The sequence below is a fragment of the Ipomoea nil genome, unplaced genomic scaffold, assembly GCF_001879475.1.
Source record: "Ipomoea nil cultivar Tokyo-kokei standard unplaced genomic scaffold, Asagao_1.1 scaffold0188, whole genome shotgun sequence".
Taxonomy (NCBI): domain Eukaryota; kingdom Viridiplantae; phylum Streptophyta; class Magnoliopsida; order Solanales; family Convolvulaceae; genus Ipomoea; species Ipomoea nil.
This window is the reverse complement of record NW_017616616.1, coordinates 212,802-240,287: the sequence shown is the minus strand read 5'-3', so window position 1 is coordinate 240,287 and position 27,486 is coordinate 212,802. Positions and strand designations below refer to the sequence as shown.

General features: G+C 34.1%; 3 protein-coding genes and 1 long non-coding RNA gene across 4 annotated transcripts; 2 read left to right on the top strand and 2 right to left on the bottom strand.

Moving 5' to 3' along the window:
* Positions 1 to 593: 593 nt before the first annotated feature.
* Positions 594 to 3,980, bottom strand: LOC109179977 (serine/threonine-protein kinase CDL1). Its single transcript, XM_019329455.1, has 5 exons — positions 3,760 to 3,980; positions 3,330 to 3,517; positions 2,146 to 2,335; positions 1,655 to 2,046; positions 594 to 1,216 (listed from the first exon to the last, which is right to left on the bottom strand). Exons 1-5 carry the CDS (start codon positions 3,839 to 3,841, stop codon positions 893 to 895), a joined length of 1,176 nt encoding a protein of 391 aa, XP_019185000.1. The 5' UTR covers positions 3,842 to 3,980; the 3' UTR covers positions 594 to 892.
* Positions 2,342 to 13,363, top strand: LOC109180020. The gene is made up of 3 exons (XR_002054037.1): positions 2,342 to 2,807; positions 12,919 to 12,928; positions 13,353 to 13,363. It is a non-coding gene; the product is annotated as an uncharacterized LOC109180020 (long non-coding RNA).
* Positions 13,364 to 15,770: 2,407 nt separating this feature from the next.
* LOC109186192 lies at positions 15,771 to 20,934 on the top strand. The gene is made up of 7 exons (XM_019336123.1): positions 15,771 to 15,871; positions 15,964 to 16,889; positions 16,999 to 18,216; positions 18,294 to 19,646; positions 19,842 to 19,898; positions 20,225 to 20,234; positions 20,853 to 20,934. The coding sequence occupies exons 1-7, from the start codon at positions 15,771 to 15,773 to the stop codon at positions 20,932 to 20,934; spliced, it is 3,747 nt and encodes a 1,248-aa protein (XP_019191668.1).
* A 2,974-nt stretch (positions 20,935 to 23,908) lies between these two features.
* LOC109179972 (WRKY transcription factor 44-like) lies at positions 23,909 to 27,215 on the bottom strand. Its single transcript, XM_019329448.1, has 7 exons — positions 27,201 to 27,215; positions 27,023 to 27,070; positions 26,060 to 26,269; positions 25,824 to 25,955; positions 24,993 to 25,687; positions 24,600 to 24,761; positions 23,909 to 24,374 (listed from the first exon to the last, which is right to left on the bottom strand). The coding sequence occupies exons 3-7, from the start codon at positions 26,267 to 26,269 to the stop codon at positions 24,188 to 24,190; spliced, it is 1,386 nt and encodes a 461-aa protein (XP_019184993.1). The 5' UTR covers positions 27,023 to 27,070; positions 27,201 to 27,215; the 3' UTR covers positions 23,909 to 24,187.
* Between the last annotated feature and the right edge of the window lie 271 nt (positions 27,216 to 27,486).

Here is a 27,486-nt window from a genome sequence, read left to right as displayed (position 1 = left end):
CTTAGCTGAATTAATCCCTTTGATTTACGGGAAATCCCGCAACCACTACCCAAAAGTGCGCTCTGGGTTAAACCTGCCTTGTGACCCTAGCTGATAAAAGACCACAAGAAGATAAACCAGTCTAAATTGCTCATAGCTGACCGACTCAAATTAAAAAGGCCAATAGATAGCTCCAATGGAGAGTTGAATTTGAAACCTTGTGGTTACCAACCCAACTGCCCAGCCAACTCAGCTGGGATTGCCCCCGAACCAAACGGATCCAGCTAACCAGCCTGAATCTTATGCAATGGAACTGCATATTCTTTCAAAAATAAACAAATTTGAGGATTAATCATTACTGCAATATTAACAAATGTACCTTACTGATGGATGCTGTAGTTTTGTTGCCAAGCTGCAGGGTACTCTCCTTCTATGCTGGAGTTGTTCTTCCACATCTTTTACGAGATAAAACCCGAAACCTGTGATTTGAATGCTTCGATCCATCATCTTCACCGATACCTGCATACAAAACATTATTCTAGCACCAAGAAAAAGGTTGTCAACTCAAATCAAACATTAGTGTATGTGTGAGTGTCGTATAGAACAAATTCGTGTAAAGAAACATATCATAGTAAGTACTAAGTAGTAACTAATGTATGACAGAAACTCAATTACACGAGGGTAATGTATGTAGATACAACAAGAAATATAAATTAATCAAATATATGTAATATATATAATGTAGTTTGCCTATACATATGTAAACAAAGCAAGCTCCTAAGCAGCAGAAGAAAACAGAGGGATATAGGCTACAAAACTGCCAACCAGCCTGTTTTACGTTTCGAAATATGTTGACCATAATAGTTCATCTGATTTAGGCTTGGAGAGAATATTTCAAAGTGAACGTGAGATCTCATTTGAATCTTGAGGTTCGATCTCTTTCAGATCCATTGGCACTGTTTTGTTTCTTATCACAATCTTTCTTCGCTCGAGGTGAAGCCGCAGGTGACCAGCGTTTGTTCTGAGCTGCTTGGGACTCGGGGTCGAACTTTTGTGAAGCCAGGTAACTAAGAGCTGTAACGACATCTGCTATGGCGGGGCGCATGTTGGGCTGCTCTTGAACGCACATTGCTGCTACTGCAAGAGCTTGATACAAGCCCCTTAACGGGTATTGACCTTGCAGCATTGGATCAGCCATCTGCTTGAACTTCTTCCGGTCTTTGAATAAAGGTCTTGCCTGGAATTCAAAATGCAAATTTGAGCATCGATAGAATGTACCACAAGGTTATGAGTTCGAATCCCAACCTTCTTGGTTTGAGCCGATCAGCTATGGGCAACCTAGACTGGTTTGCCTCCTTGTGGTTCTTTGCCAACTAAAATCACAAGGCGGGGTTTACCCAATGCACACTCTAGGGTAATGGCTGTGGGCAAGGTTGAAAAAATCGCTAGGCACCTGGGGACCGCCTAGAGAGCCTAGGCGGGCGCCTAGAGCGCCTAGGTGACCGACCGCCTAGCGCCTAGGCGCGATTTTTGCAACACTGGCTGTGGGTTTCCCTCGACACCCCAACAAATTGGATGGTCATTTTAAAGGAAGAAAAAACCCTATGACCTTGACGAAGAGATCGAGAGAATTGAAAAGAACGTTTAAGATGAGATGGGTAATTCGCTTACATACCCATGAAACAAGGTTCTGCTCCCCACCAACTTTTGAGTTTTCGATTGCTCTCTTTCCCGTGATGATTTCCAAAAGTACAACCCCGAAGCTGTAAACATCTGACTTTACAGTCAACTGTCCCGTCATAGCATATTCGGGAGCGCAATATCCATAAGTACCCATAACCCTGGTAGACACATGCGTATTGTCTCCTACAGGCCCCAACTTGGCCAGGCCAAAATCAGACAACTTAGGGTAAAAACCCTCGTCAAGCAAAATGTTTGAGCATTTTAAATCACGGTATATCACTGGTGGGCTAGCCTTGTCATGTAAATACTCCAACCCTTTTGCAGCTCCGGCAGCAATTTTCATTCTTGTATTCCAATCGAGCTGTTTTTTCCCGGGTGTAAGATCTGCGGGGAAAAGAACAGTATAGAATAAAACAAAAAGCGTTAGAAGGTAAATGGTGACCTTAACACTCGGGGGAGCACCTAGAAAAGCGAGATGAGTACCATGAAGATGATCTTCCAAAGACCCTAACGGCATGTACTCATAGACCAGAAGCCTTTGATCCCCATCAGCGCAATAACCGATGAGATTAACAAGATTAGAATGGTGTAACAGACTTAGCATCAAGACTTCCACAAGAAACTCCCGGTTTCCTTGCAATCCATTTCGATCAAGTTGCTTGATGGCAACAACCTACCTCAAAATTCAAAAGTTTTAAAAACCACGCACTAATAAGTAATGCACAGCTAATGTATAAACTATAAAGTCAAGGCAATGATTGAAAAAATGAACGGATTTGTCAAAAAAATAACTTGAGAACAATTTCAGTTGGAGAGTATTGGGGAAGTAGAAATCAATTGACACAAGCCATTCAAGATCCACTTAGTCAGCAATGTACAGTGACAGTTGAAATTTTCCCATTCATAAAAGTTTCTAGAAAGAACATTAAATTGTTTTCAAGAAATGACCGATTCATAGCAAAAGATGTGACAAGAAAAGTACAAAAGTCTGCTTCCTAGTATTAATTCGTTGCAAACTATAATTTGCAACCATGGCTTAGCTATCCCAATAGATGGAAGATTGTGGGCAAGCCGCAATATGGGATTTTCACCCTCAGCTTCTTGTGGGCACTAGATACTGGTCCCCCCACCTAATAGGTCGTTGAGTCACCACTATCCTTCTTCCAAAAGACTGAACCCCAACCCTAAGGGTCCCCACACCCCGACCTAACAGAGCATTTGGGAGGATGTAAATCATGGTAACTCAACTAAACATGAACCACAGAGGCTAGACCGGTGCTCACTGCGCACAAGGAACCCCCCTCACTTTGAGAGGTTGCTCCCACACTGCCGCAGGTGAGACTCGATCCCTGGTCATTCTTCCAAAGTTTCACCTCTGTGACCACTTGAGCTGCCCATGCGGGTACTCATCCACTATCCTGTCGGGCCAGGGTGAGGGTGTGGGGCCCTGGGGCGATGAAATTTCGCCTTTTGTCGGCAAGGGCAAGATTATCAATATCAGTATTCCTTTTAGTAAATTTATGAATGAAGTTTTTCGATTCATTTCCATCATAAACTTGCCATTTCACATAAATTGAAGCCAAGCATATCTCAAAGAACTAACAACAAGAAAGTTTTAAACAAGAATTATATAATTTCCCTATCATATCTTGGGTTTAAAGAAAAACCTGGTTGGAATCAAGTCGCCCTTTATAAACCCTTCCAAAACCACCCTCTCCAACCAGACAATCGCCCCGAAAATTTCTGGTGGCAGCCGCTAATTCACGGAATGTAAAAGTCTTGGCTGCAATTTGATTGGCTCCATCCTTAACAGACGCATCCTGCGAGTTCAACGAACTCCTCGACCTCGACTTCTCTGTCGTAACACAAAAGAGACACCCAACTAAATAGCTATCGAATCAAGAACAGTATAAATTTCTCTGTACCGAATCACAAGCAAAAATCAACCCGACCCAACATTCCATAAGCAAAACCCACCATAACCCAAACACAGTTCAACCTAGATTACACGAAAGAACACAACTTTCATAAATTCACAACACACACAAAAGGTAGCAAAACTTCCATTTTGAGCTGAGAAAAAGCCGAAATGATTACCGGACGGATTAGGATCGATTACTGAGATGTTCTTGCAGCCTTTCTTCCTCGACGATTGCCCGGAGCATGGAAACCATCCCATCTATCTCTCCGGTCCTCCGACCTGTTGAGAACTGCAACCAAAGAGAGAGAGAGAGAGAGAGAGAGAGAGAGAGAGCTCTGTGGAGAAAAAGGGTAACCCCAAGAACGAGAACAGAGTGATGTGTACAAGTAAGCGATTAAAGTTCATTGATTTTATCTTAAGCTTTGATTAAATCCCATGGCTTAGGTGATTGACTTGGTCTCAGGTCTCCTACCTCTGACATGTTTTTGTCTGTCATCTATCGTTTGTCTTTATCTTCCTAAAGCTTCTTTTTTTATTTTCAAGATTTTATTTATTTATTTATTATTAATTTTTCTCTTCTGGTAGAGCCTTGTCTTTGAAGGCTAAACCTAATTTTATAATTATTTTCTGCCAATACATTTGTCAACTGTTGCTGGGGTTGAAGTGGTTGGAATTCTGAAATAAAAATATGGAAATTTTTTATCAAATCTTGTTTTTTTTATTGGAGACTGATGAGGAGTACAATGAGTTTGCATTTATTTTAATTGAAAAATATTAATAAATATATTAATAATATAATAATCAATAATATATATAAATAAATAATCACAACACGTTACAATAAACTATACAATTTTAAATCTCACAATACCATCGTTAAGAATTGAATCTATGGCCAGTTAGTGATATGACGCCCTCCTCAAAGATATTAGCTTATGTCTCGTTGGCAAGATTTGTCGTATTCTTAATTTCTTATATGTAACAATTTTAGTATTTTTTTTTTTGTAGATGTAACAATTTTAGTATACTAAACAAAAAGAATATAATACATATCATATAATATTCTAAATTATTATTATTATTATTTAGAAAAATGTTATAATATCGTGTGTTTTGCAATATTATATCTTGTACGTTGCTAAAGATACATAGGAGTAGTATAACTTACAAAGCATAAAGAATAACTATGTAAAGCACATGATATTGTAAAAAAATTCTATATTACTACCTACATTAAAATTTGTACTCTATATTATTTTATGTTACTTTCATAATATAACACTAAATACAAATACTCGCGATAAAAAATCAAATGAATAAAAATATATATTAAATTATATAATCAAAATAAATGTAAAATTACATAATCTTATGAGAAAAAATTGTAAAATATATAATATAAATAGTTAATACATTATGTATACATAAAAAACTGTAAAAACTAAAATTAATTTATAAGTATGTATTGGGTAAACTCGATGTAATTACTCATAAATCATACAAAAGATTTAAATTGCACTTAGATATGAAAAGAAAAGGAATTATTTAAAAAGTGCGGTATTTTATTGGTTCATCAAATGAGTTGGCTCAAAATGCATTAAAAAATCTCAGGAGCTTTGAAACTTTCAGCTACTAATGAGTGGGCCTCCAATAATATTTATATTTGCATAGGAAATTAAAATATGATTTTTGGATTTCTTGCAAGCAAGAGTAAGCTTTTAGTGTTCTTGACAATATGAAAATGCAATTATCTAATTATAACTTGGGAAAATGACACTTTTTCCCCCTATGTTATATACTTATAGCACTTTTTCTCCCTCAATTATTTATGTAAGTACATTAGCCCCCTCAATTATTTTAAAAGTGGTGGTTTTCTCCCCTGATATATTAAATTGACATTTCTACCCTTAAAGTAAACATTTTATTTATTTTACTTCTCCAACAAATTATTGCGTATATGTAGCGATTATCACGGTTCGGTTCGAACTGAACCAGACACTATAACAATTGAATTAAAAGTTTTCAGTTATGATTCAGATCTAGAACCCAACATTTGGATTTCAATTTATTAAATTTAAGAATAAAAAAAAAAAAAACTGGATCATGAACCGACGGTTCCGGATCCCGTTCGCGATTTTGAACCGTCTTTATTTTAAAATAGTTTAAATTCAACAATAAATGTATTTTATTTTTTCAGTTTGGAACATGAACCGCCCATTCCAGTTCGTGATTTTAATAAACTCTAAATATCGCGTTTTGATTATAAATTGTAATTGGAATATTTTGGTTTGGTTACTATAGTATCTGGTTTGAACCAAATTATAGTAATAATTTATTGGAGAATAAAAATAAATGAAATATTTATTTTAAGGGTAAATATGTCCATTTAACATTTCAGGGGGAAAAAGAGCCACTTAAATAATTGAGGGGGAAAAAGTGCTATAAGTATATAACATAGGGGGAAAAAGTGCCATTTTCCCTTATAACTTTATAAGAAATTGTAAAATGCCATCTGTAAAAAATATTTTATTTTTATTTGTCAAAAGTAAAAAGCAGTGTACTATATATATAGAGCTGATTAGTTATGGAAACTTAAGTTGATTTTGTTGGAAAAAATAGCCTAAAATAGCATATTAAGTGGCTATTTTGTGATACACTGGGGTCCACTTTTGATTTGAGTTGGGTCAAAGTGGATTCGGGTTCTTCGTAGTGAGACGAAGAGATTGATATATTGTACGCTCAAAACGGATAATGGGTGAATGAGATATCGATTCTCAAAGTAGACCCATTTGAGTTGAAAAAATGAAGGGAAAATTTGCACCCCTTTTATACAAGAGCTCTTTTAGAAACGATACAAATCAAATTTCAACTAGAAACGAGATCGAAAATGCTTGATTCAAGCTCGTGTGCGTTGAAACGAATGTTGTCCGGAAATCGTGTTGCTAGTCCTTGTGAAGGACAGCCTGTTGTGAAGATTAAACTCATCTGTTATGGAATTAATACTGGTTTAATTCCAGGTGGCATGTTGAATGCTATCACTCCAACAACCGCATTTTACACAGAACAAGAAACAAAGGAATTCTTGCTTTGCTTTGTTTGCCTGGTCATTCTTTCAAACTTTCACCTCTATGACCAATTGAGCTGCCCATGCAGGTTCGATTTTTTACCTATTAAGGTCACAAGATGAGGTTCACTCAGAATGCACATTCGAGTAATGACTGCAAACTTTTCTATAAATAAAAAATATTAATTTATAAATCAAATTATATGATCAATCATGAATATATATTTTGTTGATAGTGACAAAATATCTTCCTACATATTAAAGCCATAAGAATTCGGCCAATGAAATGGCTCCATTTTCCCACCCAATATATACTACGTCGTTTTGGTTATCATTCTCGATTAATCGAAATAAAAAAAAGGAAAAAATGAAATCAATGGTGTTGGTCTTTGAAATGAAAGAATTGAAAAAATACAAATTTGATTAGCAGCAGTTTTTTAGAGTCCCAATTCTATGGGAAACTGGTCAGTCGCCAATGATATTAATGCGGCTGACAAATATTGAATTGGGACTCTAATAAACTCTCCAATAATGAGAAATACAATACAATAGAAATTACAAATACATACAATTTCTATCTATATACAACGGACACAATATATATATATATATATATATATATATATATATATATATATATATTAAATCATAATCATAATTTGGAGGCATCCGAGAGATCATGTGTCGTTTGTTCTTCCGATGTGCAGGTTTAATTGGGAGGCATCCAAGAGATCAATGCTGATTTCAAATTTCTCAGCCACCATGTATAAATACTTAGAGGGAACTTCATTATTGCCTACCATTTTGTTTCGTTCATCTTTCTTGGTTGCTTAGAAGGAACCAATTAAATCTGCAAATACATGCCAATGGCTCCTGTTTATGTTCTAGGCAAAGACATCAAACTATCCACTTACAAGAAAGCTATAAGGCTACGATTGATTCGTACCTATACGGTACCTGAAGGCCGCAATAGTTTGGATAGCATCAAGAGCCAGGAATGTGTCTTCCATGACTCTGAGGTAAGTTCTCTTTTAATTTAAACTGCAAAAAAGTAATGTATAATTTGTTAGTCAATATATATGTTCTTGGTTGATAGGGTACATACATTCATGGTAACATTCCGAAAGAATGTGTGGAAAAGTATTCTAAGCTTTTAACAGAAGGGAAGGTGTATTCCATCAAAGATTTTGCTGTTATATCACACTACTACCAATACAAAACTACTGATCACAACTACATGATAAGATTTACTCATGAGACTATTGTGGAGAGACATAGACGCAAGGGTTTTCCCTTACTAATGTTTAGGCTTAAGTCTTTTACTGACTTAATGGAGGGCAAGGTGTCTGAAAAGCATCTCATTAGTATGGTCTATTACTTCTTTTCTCTATAATATATATCCTATATTCTATATCGTATTATGTCTTTATACTGTTTTCAATTTTAACTCATTTTCACTTTTAGATGTCATTGGTAGAGTGGTCGAGTACTACACTCCCAAAGAGATTGCTGGATTTCCTTCTAAGTTGGTGGATTTTCTCATAGAAGATGGGCAGTAAGTGTTTTTTTCTTATACTTTTCTGTACAGATCTATAAAACTGAGAATTGAATCCAGGCCACTGTTTAGTGCCTTCACTCTTTCACTTTGATCAGTGTTTTAATTAAACCTGTATTTCACTGAAATTTTATAAAACTAAAATTGCATAATCATTCTATGTATTAAAATCTGTGATAGTAGACTAAAATCCTATAAGAAAATGTTAGTCAAATCATAATTGTATATCAAGCAATTTTAATAAAATGGCTATAATTCAAAATATACTTATCTTTTTCACATTGATAGTCTTCTGCTATTTGAAAATACCATACTGATAATATGTATTAAAATCTGTCATTGTAGAAGAAAATCGTATAAGTAAATGTTATTAAACTAATAATTGGATATCAAGTAATTTGACTATCTTTTGCAAAAGATACTTATCTTTTTCACAATGCAAGTCTTGTGCTTTTTGAAAGTCAAAACTGAAATTGGTGGTTTTTCACTATATTATCCCAGTAGGACAGATTCAGAGCAGTCTACTGTTTAATAGAATCAATTAGACCACCTTTAGTTGTAGGGTAGTTACACTTGCAGTAAGTGGTTATATTCTATAAGCAAACTATCATTAAGCCATCAACTCATTATAAATTTAGAGAGTACAATATATTTGATCTACTTACAATCTGTTCATCTCACTTTTAGGGGCAATCGTCTTAAGTGTACTGTTTGGGATCAACATGTTGCTACAGCCATGCATTATTTCAAGACACACGTGGAAGGGCCTTTGATTGTTTTACTCCAACTCTGTAGAGCAAAAAAAGTGGATAGTAAGTGCATGATATCTTATTCATTAACATCTAATTCAATATTTTTTAACACTTATCTTTTTCTCAATTTGTAGATGAGTTCAGAATTTCATCCTCCTACAATGCAACCCAGTTATGGTTTAATCATCCTTGCAGAGAATTCCATGAATTTAAAGACAGGTAATTACACACAATACTGATTTTGAAACATGTAATCTAGATCAACAAGTTGAATATTTTTTTTCTTTAATATGCAGTTTGAAAGTGGATACCAGGCCACCTCTAAGTGTGCAAACTGTGTCTCACATTTCTTATGGCAATCCTGCTGAAAGTTCCAAATCTCCTATGATAGTAACAACTATCAAAGATCTGTATGAAAGAGCCGAGGTACAATTTAAATTCTCAAAATCTTAACCTTCTATTTTTTTCTTTTTATTCCTAAATCTTCAACTTCAATTTTAATTATTCTCTACTAACAGGAAGGCTACTACTGGATTCCTGGAAGGATTGTTTCTGTGGAGAGTACTACAAATTGGTATTACCATTCATGCCGGAGTGAGGGATGCTTTAGAAAGTTGCATTTGAAGAATGGGGCTCTACAATGCCTAAGCTGTGGTACAACATGGCAGGAGGGAAACCTAAGGTACAGGCTGATTGTGAGGGTAGGAGATAAGACCACCGATGCTCCTTTTCTGTTGTGGGATAAGGAGTGCTCTGAAATTGTGGGAAAGACGGCTTTTGATTTAAGGAGCAAATACTCGGCGGTATGTTTTAACACAACAAAAAATAAAGGACTACACAATACAGTGTTTCTATTTCAACACTTTGTTTTTTTTTTTTTTTGCCAGGATGGGTCTCCTCTGCCAACTGGTATGGAAGAGGTCCGTAATAAGGCTATGGTCTTCAAGATTTCTGTTAAGAATGATCACTTCAAGAATAGAGCAATAGCTATACCTGTGGTTGCAATAGCGCATGATTCAGACTTAGTTGATCATTACTGCCCGTGTTTAAGTGATGATCAAGATCAGCTATCTAGAATGCTAAATGAAGATGATCAAGATGCAGGGTCTGATGTAAGTATTTTGGTTATGGTCCCTTGATTGAAAAAAACTGGATTCTTAAGAGTCTAACTCACTGATGGTTGTTATTTATAACAGGAATCTGAATCGGGTGATGAGGCAAGCAGTCCAAATCCTACTCTGGGTAAGAAACAAAAGTTGGAGGAACAAGGAGAGCTACTGGAGTCAGTGTCATCCAAGAGGAATTTACTGGATCAATTTTCATCCAGTAGAGATGCAAAGAAAACAAAGAATGCTTTTGTTAAACAGGAGAAGAGTTAATGTACTGTTCTGTGATCAAATGATGGACAAAGATTATTGGAATTTGGTGATTTGCAGGCACTATGGTGTTGTAATCAGGATTTTTATAATATGTACTCCTAAGTACATATTATTTTCTAATTGGTGGTGTTTTCTAAACAGGATTCTTATAATATGTACTCCAAGTACATATTCATGCTGCTTGGCCCTAGACATTAAGCACTTTTTATAAGTGTTTTTTTATGCTACTGTTTATTTCTAAATTTGTATGCTTTATTTGATGGATTCTCTATTCTCTTAAATCATTGCAGGTATGCCATAGAAAATAGGCACTTTGTATAAGTGCTTTCTTATGATACTGTTATAAGTGACTTTATTATGCTTTATTCTATGCTTTGTCTATTTTCCTAAATCATTTCAGGTATGAATAGGCAGAGATCAGTTAGCATGCACAAGAAACAGTATGATAATGAAGGCTACTGGCAGTGGATCAAAATAATGTACTTATCTTTTAGCAATAGTAGTTGTCCCCTTTTGTTCCTTGAACTTTCAGTCCACCTGAAAGAAATGAATTGTACTTATATCAGTTCCAATACTGTATCTCTGTATTGATTTTCTTTTATTTGAATGAATAAAAAAACGTAAATAACCATGTCATACCTTATACACATATTTGACTCCAATCAATCCATTTGAGCTTTAGTGGCTTTTCAGGACATTACACAATATTCATAGGACTATAAATTCAAGTACAATTCAAATTCAAATATAAATGGAAGATAAAGACAGACCAAATTAAAATACAATTGCTTTTCCTAAATTTCATATTAAAGTTATCTTTAGGAAAACATCTTTATCTAATATCACAAATAAGGACTAAAATTATATTTCAAAGTCAAGTTGTCCTTGCTAAATAAAGGTAAGCTGGATTTACTTAACTTCAAGTAAACTCTTATCAGATATTGGAAAAGAGTTTAGTGCTCAATCAAATAGTTGAATAATGGACCAATTAAACAGAATAGAAGCAAATATGTAAACTCTTTTCATGTAGTGAAGTTTTAATTCTTAGTCAACTACTATTATAAAACCTTGAATAAAGCAGTACACTGAAATTTTAACAAAAAATGTATAGTTATCGGAACTATAACACTAAACAAATAGAATCAAATCATGGAGGTACACATGAATTGTTTTCCTCTAATGACTAATTATCTCCAACTATAACTGTTATTGTATTCCAAAGTGTGCAACCTTCATTTCATTCAAAGAGGACACTAACTAATAAATTACAGAAAATAGATCAACATTTACACATCTGGACAACAAGGTTAGCTAATTAAGTCTGCACAACGTAACTCCTTCATTTGTAGTCTTTCGCAGTAAGGAAATTCAATTTGCTACTGTTTGATGCTCCAAAAGGTTTAATAGTCCTCCTAGGGCAAGATTTGAACTCTGAAATCTAATGGCATCAGAAATTCATATCATCATTTGCCATTTGCTTGAAAACAAATGTTAGATCATGAGGAAATTTTTTATATCATAATTTAAGTCTATTCAAAAACAGAAGATAATAAGAGAAATAAACTGAGATTAAAAAAATGTATTGTACTGACATTTGTAACTTTAATTCAATGTGCTACTGTTTCATGCTCCAAAAGGCTTAATAGTATGCCATAGAATCATGGGAACTCTGAAATCTAAGTGCATCAGATATTACTATCATCATGTGCCAGGTGCTTGCAAACAAGTGTTAGAAATTGAGTAAATGAGTTATAACAGTTTTGAAGTCTATTCAAAAACAGAAAATAAAGAGAAAATTATACTGAGCAGCAAAAATAAAAGTTGGCTAACCAAATTGGAAAACAAAATACACATCTATTAATGTTTTGGAATTGTAATCAAAACTTCAACACAATATATTGCAGGATAAATCTGGGAATAAATCCAATCTTTTAAATTTGTGTCTTTTCTGCTTCCAATAGATGTAATCATTAATTAATAAAGTAATAGCAAATTCTAGGGAATTTCATTTTCCTTTAATGGTTTCCACTCACATATAGTCAGATATTCACATTTAAATGCAAAGTACACCATTCTTTTTCAATTACACCTTTCTTTTCAAATAAACTCACTACTGTCAAAAAAGAATTCACAAAGCACTGAGCAGTTCAAATCAATGAAGAAGTTAACAAAATCAACTGTAATCGGCACCAAAAGGAAGGATACAGTTTCAAATAAAGGTACGTTACTGATCAGAATTCATCAAAACTTATATTACTGTCACGGTTTCATCAAAACTTATCATGCAATTTCATACTGTGTATCCTGTTATCAATTTGTGTTTATTTAAAGTGGTGAATTAAAATCTGTAGAACAAGGTTAAGCATACAGTACGGTTAATTTTGTACTAATTATTCATCATCAATTCTAGGAAAGCTAAAATTTAGAGCCTGAAATTTCAAACAATCAAGTGCAACAGATAATAATAATATGCAAGTTTTCTTACTTCAATACCCTAACAATACACGTATGCAGTTTACCATACATAAATCGAATTGAAATTCTATTTACATCTAAATTTTTGGGGCAAAAATAGTAGAGATTAGGTCAGCGTGAGTACGAAGGTTACTTACAGTCCTTCGATGATTTACCTCCATGATTTGAAAACCCTAATTTCAACATGGACGCAATTGCAAATGTCAACGACTGCGTTCATCCATAGCTCACTCAGACTCATTGAGGGTTTCTGTAGATTGAATTCGTAGAAACGACTAAGCCTCACCGTAGATATAGGGTTTCGCCCAATTCTATAGCTATCAATCGAACCCCAACACAATTGCGTCGGATCTCTAATCAAGAAGAAAATTGCGAACATTATCATATTCAAGCTTTCGACGCCATTAGCGTCTATCGAATCTGGATTTATACAATAGATAGATAGAGTTTGGGAGAAATGGACAGAGCGAGAGGTAGAAGACAGGAAACGGTGACCGTGGTGACGAAGGGTGTCCAGAAAGCATATTTCTGGACCCTTCCACAGTTGACTCATACGTTTATATATATATATATATATATATATATATATATATATATATATATATATAGTATTGGTATATACTCCTTTTTGGTATATACTCCGTATATATATATATATATATATATATATATATATATATATATATATATATATATATATATATATATATATATATATATATATATATATATATATAGTATTGGTATATACTCCTTTTTGGTATATATACTCCGTATATATATATATATATATATATATATATATATACCTTTAAATACAGCAAATCATTCCTATATACGGAGTATATACCAAAAAGGAGTATATACCAATACTATATATATATATATATATATATATATATATATATATATATATATATATATATATACCTTTAAATACAGCAAATCATTCCTATATACAGAGTATATACCAAAAAGGAGTATATACCAATACTATATATATATATATATACCTTTATATATATATAGTGAGAAAGAGAGGTAGAGTTTTAAGTTATGGTTAAATTCTATATTGGTAGTGAAATATACTATTTTAGTATGCTTATATGTACATATGTTTTTTTTTATAGTACGATATTCATATTTGTTAAATTTGGTTTATTTACTGTGTTTATTATATTTAAATAAAACATAGTATTTCATTTAATTTATTGTTAAATACAATTGTTTGTTAAATCAATTTTGTTAAATAAGCATGTACATTTTAACTATATCTACTAAGATGATCATATTACTACTTATTTAATTATTGGTTTATAAGTATTTTCTGGTTTGTATGTTAGAAAATGATGGTGCGGAATATGGAACATTCAACACGCCAAAACGAGTTGCGTTTTCTGGTAATTAATTTCTTTCTATATTGCAATGTCGGTGCTATATATAGTGTACTATAATAATGTTAACATTTTGGATTTTTTTATTTTAGACAATTCAATTACAATAGAAATGTCAAGTGGTACATCTCAGATTACGTGTGTCAATGTAACACCTCAAAATAATAGCCGTCTAACTGGTACACACTACAGAACTCTTTCAGGACAATCTTTCAACGGATACAATGGTATGAATCATTATATATCTTTAAATATTGCCAATTGTTCTCATTATTGGATATGTTTTACTGTTTAATATATTTAATATGCTTAATTTATAGTAAATGATTAGAGTGTTATGTTTGGAGTATTTGAATTTGGGCAATTATAAAAAAAAAATTTCTACTTTTTCTATAATTTAGTGTATTTAATGTGGCAAATGTAACCCATATGCATTGCTTTATGATTAACTGTTTAATTTATTGTTTTATTGAACATAAAATGCAACATTCAAAAATCCGGGTGTAAATTTTTTTGGATGGTTAGTGCTTTCATTTTAAATGAAATGTCAGTCTGTTGGTATAGTGAGTTTTATTTTAATTATTTTTATTATACATATTAACGTGTGGTTTTTGTAATTTTGTTGTTTAGAGTGTTCGTATGCAATACAATCGGCAACTGCTAGATCTCAGCTGACATGTGTTAATTCAACATCTCAGACTGAAAAGCGTTTAGCCAACGGAAAAATTAGAGGTCTTTCTAAACAATTTTCTACAATAAAAGTATATTTGTTTAATTTTGTATATTATATATTTTGAATTTGGATTTGAGATTTCAAACCTTTTTTTTAATAGTTTTACAAAATATTACTCAATCAACGACATCGCAAGCTAACGTGCTCGAAAGTAACCCTATTGTGTCCTATGAAAGTCGAGGACCTTGGCATATTCATACAAATGGTAAAATTTCTATATACATGATAAATCTTTTTAGAAAGTAGATTGTTATAAATCCATATATGAATATTAAACTTTCATTTCATCTTTTAGATCAAACAACAAGGTCGTGCGTTGTTGATTACAATATCTCATCACCAGATGTTTCAATGCAACGTGGTTTGATGTCAGCATTTAATAGTGTGGTCCATGATACACCATCAAAATCTACAATTGGAGATCGTGAGTATAGATACAATTAATTGTAGATATTATCTAAATTTGGAGTACTAACATTTGTTTTTTGGTTAGATTATTACAACGATCTGGGTGATCAAACGTACTCTTGCGAACACTGCGGAGCAATGTTTTGGTTAGAGGAGCGAGTTAATAAATCTAGCGGTGTTCGAAATCCAAAATATTCACTTTGTTGCAGTCATGGCAAGATAAAGTTGTCCCCTCCTAATATTCCACCTATGGCAATCAGGCAGTTGTTCTTTAACCAGGACCAAAAGAGTACCCATTTCTTGAAGAATATTCGGTCATTCAACAATATGTTTTGTTTTACATCCATGGGTGGGAAAATTGACAGGACTGTTAACACTGGTGGTGCCCCCCCCGACTTTTAGGTTATATGGACAAAACTTTCACTTAATGGGTAGTTTACTACCACAGTCTGGTGGACGACCAAAGTTTGCTCAATTGTATATTTATGATACACAACATGAGATAGACAATCGTCTAACTTTATTGGGGTAAGTTATGTACGCTTATTTAATTTAAATAAATGAGCATTGTTGCTTATATATTTAGATTATGAAATTGTCTTTTTTTTCTTGCCAAACAGGGATGATCATTCAACAAATACAATTCATCGTGAAATTGTGAAAGACATCAAGGATGCACTAGATGAAAATAATGTTTTAGTCAAGAGTTTTAGGATGGCGAAAACAAATATGGAAAGTAATCAAAGAGTGGATATTAAAATAAAACTCATTGGTAAAAGGACCACGGATGCAAGGACATATAACTTGCCACAAGTTGGGGAGGTTGCGGCATTGATTGTTGGTGATTTGGATCCAAACATGGGAGAAAGAGATATACTGGTGGAGTCTCAAGCGGGTCATTTTCAAAGAATAACTGAACTAAATCCAGCATATCTACCAATGCAATATCCACTACTATTTCCATACGGTGAGGACGGATACAGGGACGATATACAGTTTAATAATGTGCAAGGCCGGAGTTCAAATGCACGAACTAAAATTAGCCCAAGAGAGTATTTTTCATTCCGTTTGCAAGATCGGCTCAATGAAATGTCAACATTGCTATATGCTAGACGATTGTTTCAACAATATTTGGTTGATGCTTATACCATGATAGAATCAGGACGGTTAGTTTATATTAGGTCGCATCAAAAGTCATTGAGGTGTGAATCATACAAATGTTTGACAGATGCACTAACACGTGGTGAAGTAGATCCTACTGCCCAAGGAAAGCGGATTATTTTGCCATCGAGTTTTACAGGAGGTGCGAGATATATGGTGCAAAATTACCAAGATGCAATGGCGATTTGTAGATGGATAGGGTATCCAAGTCTATTTATTACATTCACATGTAATCCTAAGTGGCCTGAGATAGAAAGATTTTTACAATCAAGGAAACTGAAAGCTGAAGATAGGCCAGATATAGTTTGCCGTGTGTTTAAAATGAAATTAAATGCACTGATAAAAGATATTAAGAAGGAGAAGATTTTTGGACTGGTGGATGCAGGTAAATTTTGTTATTTAATAAATGTAATTTTTTGCATATAATTGTTTTGTAGGCTTAAAAAAATAGACAATTTATTTGGGGTCTAATTTCACAGTTCCCGTGTTTGCAGTTATTTATACCATTGAATTTCAGAAAAGGGGATTGCCACATGCACACATTTTGATATTCTTGAGCAAGAGTAACTCTTATCCTAATCCTAAAGATATTGACATGATCATATCTGCTGAGATTCCAAGTCAATTGTGCGACCCTGAGTATTATAAAGCAGTAGAAGAATTTATGATTCACGGTCCATGTGGTGCAGCGAGGAAGAATTCACCTTGCATGAAAAATGGTATTTGCTCTAAATACTTCCCCAAAAAATTTGTGGAAAACTCAACAGTGGATTTTGATGGATATCCAATATATCAACGTCGAGATAATGGTCGTACAGTACGGAAGAATGGTATTAACCTTGATAGTAGATATGTTGTGCCACACAATAGATATTTGCTTATGAAGTACAAGGCTCATATTAATGTGAAGTGGTGCAACCAATCTATATCAATTAAGTACTTATTCAAATACGTCAACAAAGGGAATGATAGGGTAACAGCTGAATTCTACAATAGTGGGGTGGAAGAATCTACGGGGAAAATTGTAGATGAAATCAAAATGTACTATGACTGTAGATATATTTCACCCCCTGAGGCTGCGTGGAGGATTTTTGGCTTTGACATACAATTTAGGAACCCATCTGTTGAACGTTTGAGTTTCCATCTTCCCAATGAGCAATCAATAATTTTTCATGACGATGATTTGGTCGATGATGTGGTGAATCGACCAACAGTAGCTCAAAGCATATTTACTGCCTGGTTTGAAGCTAATAAAAAGTATGCAGCAGGGAGGGAGTTGACTTATTCACAAATGCCAACAAAATTTGTTTGGAAGAGTGATAAAAGAGAATGGCAACCTAGGCAAAGAAATTGGGCAATTGGGCGAATCTTTTATGTTCCACCAAATACTGGTGAGATCTTTTATCTTAGGTGTTTACTTAATATAGTTCGTGGACCGACTTCATTTGATGAGATTAAAAAGGTGGATGGTGTTCAATACAATTCCTTTAGAGATGCGTGTTATGCCCGGGGATTAATTGAAGATGATAAAGAGTATATTGATGCAATCACGGAGGCATCAACGTGGTCCTTAGCAAGTTCTCTACGGAAGTTGTTTGTTACACTTCTAACATCCAGTTCGATGGCCAAACCAGAAAATGTTTGGGAGATGGTTTGGCCATTCTTATCAGATGATGCTGAATATGTTTATAGAAGGAACCTATCAGTCCCAGGTATATTTTATTTTAATATTATTATTAAAATTGCTGTTTAAAAGACTTACATCGTACATCTGTCTTTTATTTTGTAGATTTAAACATGAATGAATCTCAAAAAAAGAATTTTGCGCTGCTTGAAATGGAGAAATTGTTGAATGCTTGGAACAAATCTCTATCAGATTACCCACCAATGCCAATGTCAGATGGAAACAATGATTGGATTTGTGGTAATAGGTTGTTGTTAGAGGAAATGTCATATGATAGGGAAGCTCTAATGCATCTACATGATTCATTGCATCCGAAACTAACTGATGAACAACTACTCATATATAATAAGGTGATTGGAGATGTTGAAAATGAGAAAGGTGGATTGTACTTCGTATATGGTTACGGTGGAACCGGAAAAACATTTTTGTGGAAGACAATTTCAGTTGCTTTAAGGTCCAAAGGAGAGATAGTTCTTAATGTAGCCTCAAGCGGAATAGCTTCTTTGCTGCTGCCTGGCGGTAGGACTGCACACTCCAGATTTGCCATACCGCTTGCTGTTTATGAAGATTCAACCTGCAACATAAAGCAAGGCAGTCCGCTTGCTGAATTGATAATCAAGTCCAAATTAATAATTTGGGACGAAGCTCCGATGATGCACAAACATTGCTTTGAAGCATTGGATCGCACAATGCGAGACTTAATGCGGTTCAAAAATTCAAGGAGCTCAACAATGACATTTGGAGGGAAAACTGTGGTGTTGGGTGGAGACTTTAGACAAATCCTACCAGTTATTCCCAAAGGTACTAGACAAGATATAATACAAGCCAGCATTAATTCATCTTACTTGTGGAATAATTGTGAAGTTCTTCGTCTAACGAAGAATTTAAGATTGCGCGGTGTTAGTGATGAAGATGATTTGGAGAAGTTAGATAGTTTTGCTAAGTGGATTGCGGATTTAGGTGATGGTAATCTTGGTGAAGACAACAATGTTGATTGCAATATAATAATGCCGTCTTCCATTGTATTACAGAATGAGGTTGATCCAATAAAACAAATTGTGGAAAACACATTCCCTGGATACCGTTCTGGCAACATGGATGAAAGACAATTAGAGGATAGAGCTATTTTAGCTCCAACATTGGATGTTGTTGACGAGGTCAATGAATACATGAATGGTATTAATCAAGCTGCATCAATGACATATTTGAGTTGTGATTCTATTTGCAAGGCTGAGGCAAACTTTGATATGCAATCTCAGGTACACACAACAGAGTTTTTAAATAGTCTGAGGTGCTCAGGTGTACCAAACCACTCTTTAACATTGAAAATTGGAACTCCAGTTATGCTGTTGAGAAATATTGATCACTCGATGGGGTTGTGCAATGGTACTCGGTTAATAGTAACACAATTGGGAAATCATGTTATTGAGGGGAAAATCATAGCTGGCAATAACGCAGGTACAAAGGTTCTGATACTCAGACTATCTTTGACTCCTTCGGACCCAAGACTTCCTTTCAAGTTTCAAAGAAAGCAATTCCCGCTTATGTTATCATATGCAATGACAATCAACAAAAGTCAAGGTCAGACGCTTTCACATGTGGGTTTGATATTGAAAAAACCTGTTTTTAATCATGGCCAATTATATGTTGCAGTATCTCGAGTCAGTAATCCGGATGGTCTTAAGGTCTTAATTTGTGGGGAATCTAGAGGTCTTATAAACAAGACCCAAAATGTAGTTTATAAAGAAATCTTTAATAATTTGTAATTGTTTAGTTTACTTATCAATAAAATATTATATTTTCTGTATTTCTCACTTCTATAACCTTATTCAACCTATATAATGAATAAAACAATTTTGATGATATTTCAACATAATAATAGGACCGTGCATCGCACGGGTGCAACTACTAGTTTAATTTAATGTGGAAGTTTATATAGGAATGGAATAAATGTAATGTATCTATCGTAATGAACTTTATAACGTTTTTGTGACTCACAATTCTGAATTCTGAGTGCCGGTTTTTATACGTGGAAGGTGGCGTGCGGTATGTGAGAATTGAAGATATCTCATTCCCAATGTTGAAATTATTGAGAAAATAAAGCTCACAGTTCACACGGGTAAACCGTGGTGTGTGTATATCAGTATATGTATATATGAACAATTTTTATAATATCATGTACTCCGTATAATATATCTTGTTATATATATATAAAGTAGTGGGTTCAAATATGAAGGAATAAGGTCCAAATTGGTCCCTGAACAAAACGTAAAAGTGCAATTAGGTCCCTGAATGTAAAAAAAAGTGTAATTGCCCCCTTCCACACCTCAAACATGTGCAATTTGACCTGATAGCAGGTTAACATCCCATCTAGCAGGTTGCATGTGTGACGTGGATGATGACTTGACATTTTTTTTTAGAAAGATGACTTGGCATTTTTTTTTTATTTCCTTCTTTTGTCTTCTTCTTTACAAAACAACTAACTCTAGCAGTTGTAATATTCTACCATCGATATCTTCTCTCAAATTTACAAGCAGGATAAATTTCATGAAAAAATATTCAATTTTACATAGTTATATTAACAACGAACAAGTTAATAGCTTTCACGGGCGTGGTTTGGGAATTTTTTATGCAGGTACACGGTGAATGGAATTTTTGATGCAGGTACACGATGAATGGAATTTCTGATGCAGGTTTGGGAATTTTGATGCGTGGTTTGGGAATTTCTATTGAAGCTTTGCCTTAATACACAGTGAATGGAAGAAAAGGAAATAAAAGGAAATTAAAAAAAAAAAAAATCCCAAGTCAGCATACACATCATCATATAACCGGTTGGATGAAATGTTAACCTGCTATCAAGTCAAATTACACATATTTGAGATGTTGAGGGGGGTAATTGCACTTCTTTTACGTTCAGGGGTCAAATTGCACTTTCACGTTTCGTTCAGGGGCCAATTTGGACCTTATTCCAAATATGAATAACCTATTTCCATAAATAAATAAATAAATAAATAAATATATATATATATATATATATATATATATATATATATATATATATATATATCACAGTCATTCATCACATTTATGAACTATTAATGATTTTAGTAAAAGTAAGGAAGTCAATTTTATAATCATTGCAAACTTAAATTTATCTCAGTTTATCTTTTTTTTTTTTCTTACTTTTCAACAAATTTCAACATTTATTAAAATTTAGGGATCATATCAGTTCTCACTTTTTATGTGGAATTACATTTTCATCTGAACCTTTTCCATATTCTTCCTTTATTTTTTAACAATTATCAACTATTGATGAACACTAATGAACATCATGTAAGATTATGAATTGAACAACTTATTGATATAAATACAATCAACTATAAATAGTATATAAATGAAAGAAGATAACAGGAAGTTAACAGGATATTGTAACAATCAGCCAGTCTAACATAACTATTCAACAGGAACATAACTAGAACTAAATAGAGAAAAATATGACAACCACATATATTCTTAACACATCAATCTTTACTTTGTACAAAAGGAATTTAATATGATTTTATCAATATACGCGCACACACACTTTAACAAGTCAAGACAGTCATTTTCTTTAGGAATAGAAAATTCCAGTTTTCTTTAATGTATTGCATATACTACTATTAGAAGATGTGGCTTACGTTTATAATGACAGCTGTTATAATGTAAGTATCTTTTTCTGCAGGCTGCTGATGGTGTATAGTGCTGAAGTTTTCAATTCATATCAAATTAGCATTTCACTCTTGGACAAAAAATTTAAATAATTTTATTGATAAAATTTAAAAATAAATTAAAATGATAAAAAAATTAAACAATTATTCTCAAAATTTATTGCAAAATTTCTTTCTTTCTTTAACAATAAGAAATTGTTTATTTATATTAAACGTCACAAGATATTACCAGTAGATATATAAAACATTGTCTTATTCAATACCATACCGGATTTGAAAAATATAAATTCAAAGAATTAAGCATTTGAAGACACAAAAGTGTGCACTCGAATGTCAAATTTTTACACTCAAAGGCATAAAGATGTGCACTCAAATGAGAAATTATGTACTGAAACAAAACATATGCACTCGAAGAAGAGAAAAAATGCACTTAAAGAAGGAAACATGTGCAAAGAAGGAAAAATGTGCACTCAAGATGCAAAGACAATATGACTTCTTAAATGTACAATAATGTCACCGCACATTTTTTAAATTTATCTTCAATCTAGGCTATAGATTTGGATTATATCTATGGTTGAGATTTATCTCTATTTTTTTTTTTTTTTTACCTAAAGACTTCTTTTGCATATGTTCCAAATTTTATATATATATATATATATATATATATATATATATACCAAGACTATGTGATCTAATGGTACCCTGCGTTATTGGTTCTTTGTGTTTCAGTACGTTGAGAAAGTATATGAACAGATACTACATTGTAATAGAGCCAATAGCATTCAAATATATATATATATATATATATATATATATATATATATATATATATATCTTAACATGTGTCAAAGTTAAGATTGTACGGAGTATAAGATTTGATGCATATGAAATTTTAAAAAAATGTTAATGACTCATTAACAATGTTATAGTTGTTCGTATTTATTTTTTTGAAAGCAAACAGCTGGATTTAATTACAGCCTGTGTAGAGGCTCCAAATTTAAACGTCAATTTAAAAAAAAAAAAAAATTAAACATTAATTTTTTTTAATACTATTAAATCTTTATTATTATTCAAACATACTTTCTTAACCTACTGAAACACAAAGAATTTAAGAGTCCATAGCTATACTACTCGACCACGAGACCTTTAACAAACGTCAAATTTATAGTTGTTCGTATTTATTAATTTCTCCGTATTTGTAAATTAGTTTATTCTATAAACACACAGATGAGTCATTTGAAGTCCGCCATGTACTTCTTATATTGGCACAAAATTTTGTAGTTAGCTTCATAATTACATGCTTTTAAATTTGATTTCTAATGAGAGTTATTTATTCACTTTTTAGTTTGAGACAGTTAGTTATGGTGATTATTTTATGACTAAGATTACAATGCAGAGTTTACCTAATACATACCCTCAGATAGCGACTGCGAGTTTCCCTCATCACCAACAACTTTGTGCTTAAATTTTGGTACATAGGTGTAACTTAAAAAGAATTTGTGTCACTTTTAGTCCAACAGTTTGATGTTATTTCCACTAGTGGTGCATGACCTAAAAAATTGTCACTACTAGTGTATTATAGAGTATTATTATTTTTTCCTCACGGTCTTTTCTAGTAATATCCCGCTGGACTTTATCAAGAGTTGCGAGTGTGACCAAATATTATGAACAAAAATGTCCCTACCTTGCATGTCTATTGGCTATATATACACACTTTGCCTCTAATATTTGGTCACTCGCAACTCATGTGATAAAATTCAATAGAATACCACCGGATTTTGTATCACCAAACTCGTGGAACCAAACATGGCAAAAACTCAAGTTGATAATAAACTTCTTCTCCCTAATACTGTTTACTAAACCATTAAGCTAAACCCGTTCAGGTAAGTTGATAAATTGGGCCTCTACTCTGGTTTACATCTCTCTATCTCTATCATATGCAAGTAATAAAACAGACAGCCACTTAGCCCTGTGGACCATGACTAAAAGAGAATGTAAAGAAACAGTCAAGAATGAAGGAAAGAAATTATCATGACTGGATTCCTGGGTGGCTAGCCAAGTCAAAATGGCTTCCAATTCCACAGGTTAATGATTTTAAAGCCTCTCAAATCATACTGTCCAAATCACTTCAAAATAGCGGTAAGGTTATACTCGAGTTACCTGTGCTAAAAACTATCTTTTACCAAGTCTTTGCATGATAGATAAACACAATTTGCAAGAAAGAGAGACATTTCTCGACCAATATAATGCAGTAAGATTCCAGCCCCCGCTTTCCAACATATATCTCGATGGTTATGATTTTTCTTTCGTGGCTGCAGCCCTTGTGCTCGATCTAGATGGCTCGGGATTTGGGTTTCTTGTTGGAACGTCGTGGTTGTGTTTTCCCTCGTAGGTCGTTATGAAGGCTTTTGGATCATCGGGGGCTCTCTCCACATACTTCCTCACATTGCACTTAGGACTCGTGCATCTATAATAGCTCCTGCATCGCCATTGCAACGTAAAAACTTGTCAGAGGGAATCGAAGCACAATATGCATAAAATATTGAAGGAGAGATTGTTTAATGTTAATTTCGTTAGTAATGATAACCGAGGCTCTTTTGAAAGAGTTTTGATCCCATACTAAAAGAATCACACTGCAATAGCATAGGAAACTGTAAACTAAGTGCTAATTCATCTGCTCTGCCCCTAAATTACGTAAATTTACCTGGGGTACGTATTTCCTTTAACTACCTTCTGCCCATACTTTCGCCACCGGAATCCATCCCTCGTGGTTTCAGAATCAGTTGTACTTCCGACAACAGTCTGTGTCGTCTCCATTGCACCATTCCCGAGTGTCGCTCCATCGTGGGTTTGGCTCCCGCACTTCCTGGTGTAAATTACTTACAAATGAAATTAATGCCTTAATGAAAGCAATATAAAAATAAAGAAGAAACGATATAGCATATAGAAATCAAAGCATGTTTAGATAGGTTAAGGTCCCACATTGATAAAATAAGAGAGAACATATGGGTTTATTTAGCTATTTGGTTGGATTCAATCTTTTTAGTGTGGTTTGGCCCATTGTGCATATATCAGGTCAACCATTTGCATTACTTGCCTTCTTTTTCCTTTCGGTTCATCGCCTTCTGCCTCCAATCCTTGACTTCCTTCTCGATGTATCCCACTTGGAGCGCAAGAGTTTTCGGGAGTTGATGCAGCACCGTGGAATGGTGGAGGAGCTCCGCTAGAATAAGTTGAGCGTGTGGACAACATGGTGTTGTTTTTATGCTCGGTGCTAGGTCCACAAGGTTCATTTTGTAGAGTAAGTTGCTCGCTCCTCCTCACGGGGTTATTGGTTTCATTACAAGTATCCTCCGAGACGAGAACCCCTTTCGGTTGTCCATCCCGCAAGTTGCTTCTTGGAAGCTGTGGCTTAGCGTGGTTATGCTCGCCCTTGTACACAACCTCTGCAATCTGATCATCAAGTGATCTTTCGACCTTCTTTTTCACGGGGCATTTTGGATGTGTACACTTGTAATAACTTCTCGGGTACTCGCTCCCCTTAACTTGCTTCTGTCCATATTTTCTCCAATTATATCCATCCCCAGAAAGACAGTCCACGCCACTGGCCTGAAACAGAGAACGCTCATTGTCTTCTGTGTTCTGCATTGCCATTTTCGAGTGGTCAACCGGTTTTTTGTCCGTTCCTGACTTCAATGATAAACTTTGATGAGCTTCTAATCTCACGTCAGATGGTTTCACCTGGCTCGTCTCCTCAGCTGCTTCGTTTTGCTGACTCGATGTAGAGCTTCTCTAAAAGGAACGAAAAACCATCACCCATACTTTAATTCAATTCCCTCACTGTAATGGAAAACTTAAATATTCAAGTGAAAAACACATTCTTAGCACAGAAAAGCGAATTTAATGTTCATATTTACCAGACACTAACCATGTTCAAATTTTGAGGAAAAGTTGTCTTGGAGAGTAGCTTTGGCATGGGTTTGTATACGATGGTTGGTTTGTCATCGGATTTCAACACGTTAGCAGGAGGGGACCGAACTGAAACGCCAGGCATCTCGACCTGAAAATACCAAATCTCGAGAGAATAAAGATCATAAAAGAGGATGTAGGAATAAAAAAAGGGAAGATCTTTGTAACTTTGAGATATTACCACCCAGGAGATACCTTTCCACCTAAAGTTTGGTTCCCCGCTGACCTTAATCTTACTGTCTTCGGTCTAATGGCAGCTATGACTGCGGTCTGAGAACAGCCCCCGGTGGATGATCCATTTATTGCACCAGAAAGAAGCTCGGAGAACGGTCTATAGGTAGAACAAGTAGGCCTCGTTGCAACAGGTTTGGCTACCGCAATCTTCTTTACCTCTTTGATCTCCATCTTCAACAAAATTTCGTTACTCATATTATAATCAAACCACACTAAAAGACTGAATCTAATCAATTAGCTAGTCTAACTCATAGCCTTATATTTCTCTCTTATTTTTCAATATGGGACTCTTAATAGAATATAAGTATATAACCTCAAATATTACACATGTTTTATGGCGTAATCAATAAATCAAGAACCATCGTTCTTTCTCCTCATCCTCCTCCTTCTCTCTCTCTTTCAAATTTTTGGCTACATTTAAGGGGGAATTGATTGAACCTAAGACTACAACTACAAGGTCTTGGGCAAGAACTATCATTCTTATGATGAAACTAATGGGAATTATCAAACAGAGCCATCTAGGAAGTATTATCAGAACTTCCCAAGCCGAATTCTCCATATTAACATGAAAAACAGAAGCAAAACCTTAAAAATTAAAGCAGATCAAAGCAACAATTGACCCAAAGTTGCTTTTTTAGAAATAAAGGAAACATCTTTAACCACAAATAGTTAACCTGAATATCATGTATATATATATATATATATATAAAAGATCAGCAATATGAGAGTAGCCCAGATTTATCCAAATGCAAAATCTAAAAGCAAATCAAAGCAACAACAATTCACACAAACTAATCTTTTAAAGAAATTGAGACCTTTTCTTTAACCACAAAGAGTGAATTGAACCTAAATAGCATGCATATGTTCTTTGGGAAAATTAAGATTGGATGAAAAAACAAGAAAGACAAGCAAGATTAGACTTACAATGAGGCCTGTGCACTTAACAGAGCTGTGGAAGCATTCAACTTGACCTGCATTAGAAACCCAAAATCCAAAAACAGGAAAAATAATTCAAAAAGGGAGAGATACACTAATATCTGGAAAATATTTTCAAAATATGACACTAAATAAAAGAATAAACAAAGCCCAGACAGAATCTTGAAAGTTGAAATGCATACACCAAACCCAGAGAGAGAAAGAGAAGACTGATAGTTGTTGATTTGCACTGTGCAGAAATGGTTGCCCTTATCATGAGACTGACGTTTCCTTCATTTTTTTGCTAAAGATTTATGACATTGTGATTGCGAGTTGGAACAATGACCTATGGGTTATGGGATTTTGTGATTTTGTCAGTGTTTTTTCTATATAGGCTTGTTTTTATTTTTATTTTTTGGGTTTTAGCTTTGAGCCAAAAAAACCTCCCAAATGAGTGGCCAACTCACTCTATT